At 34.4% G+C, this 10,801-nt stretch overlaps 1 protein-coding gene across 1 annotated transcript; it reads left to right on the forward strand.

Annotated features, from left to right (window-relative positions):
- Nucleotides 1–803: 803 nt before the first annotated feature.
- LOC101746559 (scaffold protein salvador) lies at nt 804–7,080 on the forward strand. The gene is given in 10 exon segments (NM_001309583.1): nt 804–888; nt 978–1,146; nt 1,804–1,882; nt 1,964–2,071; nt 2,716–2,845; nt 3,813–3,923; nt 4,663–4,840; nt 5,528–5,664; nt 6,063–6,195; nt 7,002–7,080. Coding segments are annotated over 10 exon segments (1,209 nt in total).
- Nucleotides 7,081–10,801: the final 3,721 nt, after the last annotated feature.

Below are 10,801 nucleotides of genomic sequence, written 5' to 3' on the forward strand. Positions count from 1 at the left end.
AATAATTGGGAATTTAATTGTTTTTATGATCGAACAATCACCAATAGTCGTTAAACAAACTATAATTGATCAAAATTAATTAATCTGTGCGACAAAAATAAAGCTATCTATTAAAGGGGGCCAACTTAAAGGTGATCGTTTGTTTAATTAATTATAAATAAATAAAAAACGAACAAACAATTTTTACATTTGAACATTAACGAACAAACGACGAACAAATAACTAAAAATAAAAAAATTTGAAAAAAGAGAGGCCAAATTCAGTGAGCCAAAAATATTACACATTTAGTGTATGTTTGTTAATCTATGTAATTTAAACTATACATACCTACATCATATTCATAACACCTTGTGTGGTGGAATCATGAACTATAAAAATCGCTTTTCAATTCAAGTGAATTGGCGGGAAGTTATTGAGAATTCAACGGATTAAGTACAAGAACCCGAGAAATTTGTAATCGCTGCTGCAAGAAAAATACTTCAACTACCGTAATCATAATGATTTTGTGTAGATACTTTTGTTTGAAAATTAAATTAGTAAATTCCTGAAATTGAGCAGCATGGATTGCTTAAGACCCTTAGAGTTGAAGAATTAAAAAAAAATCTTAGTCAATATGACATTCACAACGTTGTCAAATTTCAAATTGTCCAAATCTTAATTTGTTTTCTTGTCCCCAAACCCAATAAATTGCAGATTATTTGCAGCACAATTGGATGTTACGTTATGTCGGTTTTTAAGCTCTCAATCAATTATCATCATCACTTGCAGTTTTAAATAATAATAAAAAAAACGATTTAAGAGAAATGATATCACGAAAAGGTCAAAAAGCTGTAAACGAAGGCGTAGTTGGCAAATACATAAAAAAAGATACACCGTCAGGTTTGCCGAGTAAGTTCTAATGAAACTATCATCAGTTCGTGATCATTCAGATCGTTCAATTTAGTAGTATTGCACTACTTTACAAAAATTTGTTTTAGTAATAAATGTCTGGACAACAGAATATAACAAAAGACCTCGCAGTCAACCTTTTGGTGTCAACGATGGGATTTCACAGAACCATGAAAATAAGTTTGGTAAAGCTCAAACGATGAGCGGCCACGCCGGAAAATATACGCCTAGTGAATCGGTTCCTAATTTAACGAATAGGTGAGAAACAATAATGTATAATATTCCCTAGCCAATCTGACGCGACAAAATCGTGTTAAATGCAATTACAATGCATAGTATAAAAATGAATTTCACCACAGACTGGAGTACAGAAAGAAATTTGATTTAGATTAAAAATAAAACATACTTAATCCTGACTTACACTTTTAACCAAGCCCTATTGTGCCTGAACAAAGTTATTACAACAGTATCTTTATTAAGCTTATAATTTAAGTAAACATTTCTCAGTTCCTTGAGGCTGCCTCATACCTTAATAAATATCAATATTATCGTATATAGTATATTGGAATTGAAACAGAACATGTATTTATCATAATTTTGAAGAATACAATATTATTATCATTAACATAAAAGAGGTCAAGAATAGCAAACTAGCAGTAGGTAGCGATTATGGACTAAGCTGAATTATTAAGTTCAGTGTAGGTTAAAAAAAAAATGGACTATAGGCGTAGCTACATGAAAAACAATAATGTTTGCCATTGTATTATATGTTTACATAAGCTCTATGCCCACCTGGTGACTCATTATCGAAGCTCAATGACACCAAAATCTGAGTGATTTACGAAAGTACTGTATTATTTAAAAAACTTATCTATCAAAGTTTGAAATTTCACTAATGCTGTCTGTTCATTGTAGGTTTGCTAGTTTTTCAACGAGTGAAACACCAAGCACTGCAAATAATTACAACTCACAATATCATCTGGACACAAATGTGGTAACATATTCTTAAAAAATAATTTTGTTAATTCTAATGTACATTGTCATCCTTTTCAAAAGACTATTTTATTATTAACAGGCATCACAATCAGTATTGAATGACATTGATGAGTCATTCAGTAGACAGACCAGTTACAGATACTACCGGCATCAGCAGGAAGATCCTATATATCAAAATCAACAACAGGTCTGGTTTTTTTTCTGAACTTTAAAAAAGGCTGGCCATCCTGTTATGTTTGGTTCTTGTAGGAAAGTCAGTACTGTTGGTCATAGACAGTGATGCTTTTGTAGTCAAATGGATGCTTATTAGAGAATTGGCCAAGCTTAAATTTAATTTGAATAAGTAATTATTTTGAGTTTTTATGATGATTAGTGGCTAGTGAAGCCCATAGACATCTATAGCATAAATGCCACTACCCATCTTAAGATATGATAAGATAAGATATAGAATCCAAACTTTACTACAACATCCATTTATCAATATTTTGATGCTTCATCTGTCAAAAAAGCTAGCAATCTGCAAAATAACCTGCAAAATCTCTTGGGAATTGTGTAAGAAATCATCTAAGAGTGGTACATGCTGGATCCTTTCAAAATTCATGGAGAGCCATGTCATTGCTCTCTAAAATATCAGTCACTATAGAGAGATACATAAAATCAACTTAAGACCCTGGAGATCTGGAACATCTCCCAACAGTAATAGCGGGGTTCAGGTTATAGAATGACAACAAGCAGTAATAATACAAATGTGCCCATCAGGATGAATTGTCAGTGATAAATAATATGTTGATTGACATTATATGATTAACAGCAAGAGCTTTTAAATTGCAGGTTCAACAGCAAAAACAACAGTATGGTTCAAGAGAGTCAAGCATTCCTCGGTTATCATCAAACATGAGTTTGACTCCTAGACTACATCCACCATCTCCTCATTCTATTCGCTTACACAACTGTACTGAAGGTATGAATCATAATCAGGATATTAATGGGACTGGAACTCAAACAAACAATATACAACCTCAACATAAGTAGTTTTTTTTTTGTAGTATGTTATTTTTTTACTTTATCAATAGCATATAAAATACATATAAAATTTAACTCAAATTAGTATGGAATTGGAAAGATTGCCTACGTTGGCCGCTATGAAACTCATACTAAGCACACTGATCAATAAAGTTTAGCATAAATATTGGTCTTAGTCTTGATCGTTGATGAATAGATAAGTTTTCGCCTGTCATTGGCTACGAAAATAACTTTACATAACCTTCATTTGAAGATTGAATAGTGCTCTTTATAATGATAGCTTTTGCTTTTATATTAGAAGTAGGTCTTTATTTTCTCTGATTTAATTTTATTATCAAACCTAAGTGTTCCACAACAGATTAATAGTCTCTGTTGTCTTCTTTGAGGGTACTTATGTCATCTTATACTTTCTCACTTATTACATGACTGGCGGAAAAAGGGATGTTTTCTGAATCATTAAAATCCTAATCAGTGATATTACTGCTTTAGTTTACTTTTTAGCTTGTTTCGTCAAAAAAGGCGTTTTAAAGATTCATTGATGTTATGTTATGCATGTTAGTTTGTTTATTAAATGTTCAGTATAGCTTTTAATTTACATATTTGTCAATGTAATATAACAAAAATTTGAGTTGTTCAAGACGAGTTTTCAATATGTGTTTGCTTCCTTTATTAAATTTGAGGGTGATGTAACTCTTGGTATATGCGTCTCTTGTATGACATAATTAATTTGACCGTTTAATATCGAAACCGTGTTTTAAGTACTGTATTATACCAGGGACGTCTATATTTGTTAAAAGTTCATAGTCTCTCAGTAGGCAATGGAAAGCAGGTTAGACCCTCCGGTAGGCATTCTTTTTTTTAAATTGATTTTATGTCCAATAACACTACCTATTTCATTGTTCCAGCTTTCACAACAGCGAGTCAGTCTTCACCCATTTATTCAAATTACGTTAATACATCTGCTCTCTCGTACCATAACAAGAATCATGGCAGCAGCATCATATCCAGTAATCAAGGTTAGTGGTGAATTATAAATTTCCCTCAATAAAGTGTACTTGGATACAAAAAGTCAATCAGATCAGATGTTGTGCTGAAAGTAGCTAGATTCTATTTAACTAGACTAACCTTTTTTACAAATGCCATTTCATTGCCTCTTAAATAATATGAAGATTTTTTTACCAAAATCACTATTTTTATTAATTAGCTTCAACGTTTAAATTGTGACGTAACAATTGGCATCATATGCAAAGTAAATAATTTGATTTCATTAAATATTCACAATATTAAAAACGAAGTATTTTCATATAATTTTTGTAACAGCTTCAATGCTTCTTCTTCTTCATTATTTTTTGGCTCCGGCACGGTTTGTGCATTAGCCATTTATACAGTTTATGAATAATAAAAAACGAAGGAAACTAATCGCGACATAACATAAATGATTAAAAACAAATTAAATTTACAAATGAGATTATATGTAATGAAATTAATCTCAGTAAAATTGTGGTAATGGTAATTTTGGAGGATCCCAAGAAGCTACATCCAACTGCTTTGTTTCATTTTCCCACAATTGTGCACTCTCACAGATTCTAAACAGTTAATGAACCACCGTTATTACACAATTAAACCTGAAGAAACACTAAATAGACAAAAAACAATTCACAACACTTCACTCCTCGCGTTTCCTCCAAAAAGTGGGCTTCAATGCTTTATTGTACGATAAATTCTATTAAAATACACAACGGCTGTTTTGTTTAGGTTCAGACGAGTGTGACCTGCCGTTGCCGCCGGGATGGTCGGCGGACCGGACTCTGCGAGGTCGCCGCTACTACATGGACCACAACACGCAGACGACGCACTGGACGCATCCGCTCGAGAGCGTGCCGCGGCCGTGGCAGAGAGTCTCCACGCCACACCATGGTGTTTATTATTTCAAGTATGAGGCCTCTGTTGTTTCTATAAGCTGTGATAAGGCGGGAAATCGAAGAGTGTAGTTGTATGAATTGTTTTATTATTTTTATTGTTTGTTCGGATTTAAAAATTTAATAATGTCTGTTGCGCCGAGGGTCGATGGTTCGATTAGCACATTGGGTAAAAATTGTGTGATGAACAGGATGGTGTTTATTAACTATATATTATTATGTATATATTTAAACGTATTGTTTCGCGCTGGACTTCGGGATGAATACAATTCCACCAAAGTCCAACTAAAAACTGTATTCATGGCTTAGAACACTTCAAACACTCTCAATTATCTTATTTGGCTTCGCTTCAGGTGATCCGTTCGCTGTTTCGCTTCGAGTAGTTCCGATTACTGACTGACTACGTGCCATCTCTACAACGCTTTTATAGCCGATACCTCATACCTAAAATTATCGAGTATATTCCACACATCTCTAGTAGTAGTTTCCGCTATCTGAAAATAGATGGCGTTGTACTTCTCGAGCGTTCTAAGTGCTACTAGGTCCTTCGATATTCGACGATAGGTGGCGTTACTCTTACCGGCGTAACAATATGTATGTTAGTCTTTGGTATGAATAGCACAGGGAATCCTAAATTGGGGCCGTATGACCGTGCGTGATTTTTTGATGTGTTGTTATTATTATAATTAAACTTGTTTCAGTGAAATAACAAACCAAACAACTTATGCGCACCCGTGTCTAGTGGGAGGCTGCTATTTAGTGAGTCCGTATGTTCCGACGCTCGTCCCGCCCTACTTGCTTGAAGAGATACCACATTGGTTAATTGTTTATTCTAAAGGTATTTTGTTTGTAATGTTTTATATACGCTTTGTAAGCGAACGAGCTCCTGGCCACTTGGTGCCGATTGGATACTGCTGCTTGCACACCACAACGCGAATGTCGCCATTGTCTTTGATGTCAAAGTCTCAAATGTATTTTGATTATCCAACTCTTCAACCGGGATGTACGATTTCTTCGTCTAAATCATGTTTTTTTTTATTCTTCAATTAGATATCTTCAAAATTTTTAAGAATGTTAAATATTAACAAATGACCATAGCTGGAAAATAAAAATGGAAAGATTTCAAAATTAACTAAATCATCATAAAAGAAGTTGCTTACTACAAAATTACATAATATAATAACTCGAATAATCTCGTTCTAGAAGAAACATGAAATAATGTATAATATATTTCAGCCGATCAAGAGTTGGACCATAAGTTGCGTTGGGACATGTTCCGTCTCAGCGAATTGGACTGTTACTCGGACATGTTGACTCGCCTGTACAAACAAGAATTGCAACTAATCGTAATGAAATACGAACGATATCGGTGAGTATAAATTAATCTTAATAAAAAAGGACTTTGGTCGCCCATCACTTAAACTAGCCCACTGAGTTTCTTGCCGGATCTTCTCAGTGGGTCGTGTTTCCGATCCGGTGGTAGATTCTGCGAAGCACGGCTCTTGCTGGGGCCAGTGTTAGCAACACTCCGGTTTAAGCCCCGTGAGCTCACCTACATGTCAAGGCGAAGCTGCAATAGCCTCTCAAGGCTATCAGCATAGTAAGAGAAAAAAAACACAAATTGATTAAAAAAACTCATAGACAATTATGAGTGTTAAGTAATCTACCAAATCACTATGGTAAACTTAACTACAAATAAATAAATATGTATAAAATCCCCAAGTTTTACGAGTCTACAGTTATCATCGTTTTACCTATTTCTAACGCGAAGCAGTCATATGAGCCAGCGTGTGTACGAGAAAAAATAAAAGAACACGGAACATAAAGATCCAGATTTTTTTATTATTGAATATTAGTAGGTCTTCTTCTTCTTTGTCGTTTTCTCATTACTGAGGGTCGTGACCACCTTGGTCTAGTTTCTGCACAGGCTTCCTACAATGTAGCCTGCATTAGGCCTGCTTAATGGCGCCCGGGACGCTGGTGTTTGTGGCCTCCTTGATAATATCCGTCCACCTGGTTAGTAGGTAGTAGCACAATATTGAAATGTCGACGAATAATATCTTATTGTAATATAGTAATTAAAGCCTGATTACACTGTAAAAGTAGTTTTAATTGATTATTAATAAAGTCTAAATTTCGTTTTATTGTAACGAGATTATTTTTATTTTCTTTCAGATCAGCGTTACTGCAAGAAATTGAGAGAAGAAGGCATGGCGGTCGATCGATCGCTTACCGTCCACAACATGCGAATTGATAAAATCTTAAATTAATTTTCTTACATGAACTGTGATCTTATTTTAGGTAGAACGTGATACGAATTGTTTTAAACTTTCGCGGTTTATCTACATTAGAAACGCTATTATTAAGTGGGTACACAACGATTTTTAATTATAGTTTAAAAACAATAGGATGTAATTAAAAAACTTAGTACGAACCCGTTAAATGATAGTGTTTATAATGAAGAACATGTTAGTCACAAACCCAGAGCTTTTATACCTATAAGAAAGATTTTGTCAATTTTAATTTAAGTTAAGTTTAAAAACGATATAAATCATAAAATACAAAGGACATTGTGAACATTTTCGTACCGAAACGTACAAATACAGCATCATGGTACAGGGTACAATGTAGCTTTAAAATGAAAAACAAGGCGTATTAAAATTAAAATAAAACAAGAGTGCAATTCGCACGCGATAAAAATGGTTTCAGTTTTATCGCGTGAATGTTTATTCAGAGGTCATTTATCACATTCTCTCACAGTAAATCCTACAGATATGTGTTTGTCTCTTTTGCTACACAAAAAGAACAAATCTCTCGAGGCCTTGCCGTTTGATTGACTTGAATATTCATCTTCACGATTAGACGATCTAATAAGCACCAACTGTCTTTTCTGATAAAGATTGGATTTTACTTATTTTTTAGTGATTATTGGGATGCTGTAATTTTTTTAACGAAGCTTCAACTCATTGGGCATTGCCCATTTTATTTTTCTTTATTTGAAGGAGTAAACTCCTTACAGAAATCCAATTTTTAATAAAAAATAATATTTATTAACCAATATTTTTAATCAAATATACTTGGCTTTTATACTCCAATGACGTCTTTGCTTTATTAAAACAGACTCTTTAACCTATATTTTTACATTTTCTGTGTACCACTCAAATGCCAGTTTCGTGATTTTATGATATGATTTTATGGATAAGTTCAAAACACTTATAATTTCACCTCAAAGTAGTCATGACGGTTGAAGGTAATCATGACTTTTTAACACTTTTAAGGCTTGAGAAGCGAAGACAATATCAAATATTTGAAAAAAAAAAAAATTTAAGAATATGTATCTATTTTTTTGTTATTAAATTGGTCTTTATTTTCTAAAAATTAAAAATGCATCTTTTTTATTCAACCAATGCCAATTGAACGAAAATGAAAATGACACACTGAAGTTGATTAAACCAGTATAACTATTTTTATGTTTGAATTTTTTTGCTTTTATCCCACCACTTGAATCATTTAATAACATTCCAACACCATTGTCTCTGGAAAGATTATTTAAGATATTTTGATATTTATTAATTCAATTATGTACTGGGTATATTTTAAGCATTATTTGCTAAACTAACCTGAAACTTCTACTTCAATAATTTCGTACCAAAATGTGAATATTCAAGCACATAAGGCCATACTTTTTTGTTATAAATTAGCAGGCCATACATTAGTTTAGTGATAGCATGCAAATGTAATGTGTCACGCGATCATATCCCCATTATGCTGAGCAACTTTTTATGAAATTTGGTAAGAAGTAGTTAGTCCTAACGAAATTTGTTCGCTTTGTACCATCTCTTAATTAAATATTTTGCATTTTTGTAATAGCAGCTTATGCATATATGTGCAATATATCTAAAATGGTATTTATGATATTTTAGATAAAAAGTAAAAATAACTAGGCTTTTTTATTATTTTACGAAGTGAATGCCGCCACCCACCTTGATATATGAGTTCCAAGGTTTCAGCATAGTTACAGCGGCTGTCCCACCCTTCAAACCGAAACGCAATACACGCTTCACGGCAGAAATAGGCAGAGTGGTGGTAACTACCCGTGCGGACTCAACACGTCGTACCACCAGTAATTATGCAAATTATAATTTTGCCGGTTTGATTTTGATTACACTATGTTATTCCTTCACAGTGAAAGTCAATCGTGAACATTTGATAAGTAGGTATGTATTTCATTAGAAAAAATTGTTTTTACTCCCGGGATTCGAACAATGGTGCATCGCTATATACGAATGCAACGGACGTGTTATTCTTTAGGCCACGACGACTTCAAAACTAGGCTTGTGAAACATTTTTGAATAAGCAAAATGTTATTATTAGTCTTTGTTTAAATATATAATATATCTTAATATAAATACAACTTTTAATGTATGGTGCGCCGAATAGAGATGTTATGGAAGAAAATACTCTTCGGCATTTAATGTTGGGTGCCCGACTGGCATGAGACTCTCGAGTTGTCAGTTCCTGTACCGACTGGGGACGCGTGTTTGTCGCTTCAGAGTCTGGCCGCACTCAACATTAAACTGGCGCCCCACGTTGGGCGCCAGTTTAATGTTGGGTGCCCGATTGGCATGAGACTCTCGGCTTATCAGTTCCGGCATCGACCGGGGACGCGTGTTTGCCGCTTCAGAGTCTGGCGCGCACTACTTGGGGGTGCAATAGATGCGAGGGCGCGGGTAGCGCGGGGTGCGTCGTCGCGGCACGGACCTGAGTAGACTTGCGCAAAACATCACTTGCCAATGTAATGTGATATGACATCACTTCTACAGACAGGTGATATTACTCGAAAACATTACACATCACTCTTAACATTACTCGATGCGTTCAATAGATACTGTGACGACGAATACATTGTATCTATACAGCCGAATCATTACCTAAGTGATGTGTATGAACACATCACTTAAGTAATGATTCGGGTGTGTCATTACAGTAGTGTATTACAATACAAAGTATGACCTTTGTATTGTAATACACTGTTATATTACTTGACAGAGATTGACTTACTTAATAATATAATAATTTTATTTTTTACTTAATATAATTTATTGTGGGATGAACGGATTTCATATGGCGACTTAGACCGCAAATTGAGCTCGACAATAATGTTAATATACGAGAGCAGTAGATGCATTGTTTCGGCGCGATATCCTCAAAGTGCATCCAAGGAGGACTGTACTTTCATTTAGACGCCGAAGAAAGAATTAAACACGCATTAAAACAAATAATAAAACTATCTTCATACAAGTGCTTAAGTAATTCAAACACAAAAATTAATATGAAATATTACTAAAGAATTACGAGCGACTAGCGATTTTACAAAAGTTGCGAATTAAAAATTAAGTAACTACTTGCGGGGAACTACTGGCTGGCCGCATGAAAAATATAAACACAAATACCTATATTAAAATTCAGACGTACCATAGGTATAAAAATGTACCTAGCGGCCAGGGCATACGGTTCAAAATCACTAGGAATAATTCCGTGTCGCTTGCTCATTTATTTTGGTCGATCGGTCTGTTTCGCTCGCTCGGTTCCGTTCGTGTATTAAGCAACATTACACGACAAAGAAAGAAACATATTGGGTGATAGTGTGATGTTTGTTTCCTTCGCGTAATGTGTGATGTTGCATTACATCGTAGAGTAATATTACCGGAGTAATATCACTCGCATTACTTACACATGTCTAGACCTGAGTCACATCCCCTTTGGCTACTGTTGCTCCGCGAAACGGAACGCTGCGTTACAGGTATAATTTTTGTTAAAACAAACAGCGGAATTCATTTATTTCCCTGCTCTGACGTTTTGGAACCCGACAGCTGAATATGCGGTCGAGTCCAGAATGTTAACTAGTTGGTGCTTGAAGCAATATACACTAAGCCTCTGCCAACAGAGTTAAAATAAATGGACACAAAGCAGAA

This window comes from Bombyx mori, chromosome 25 (genome assembly GCF_030269925.1).
Source record: "Bombyx mori chromosome 25, ASM3026992v2".
NCBI lineage: Eukaryota > Metazoa > Arthropoda > Insecta > Lepidoptera > Bombycidae > Bombyx > Bombyx mori.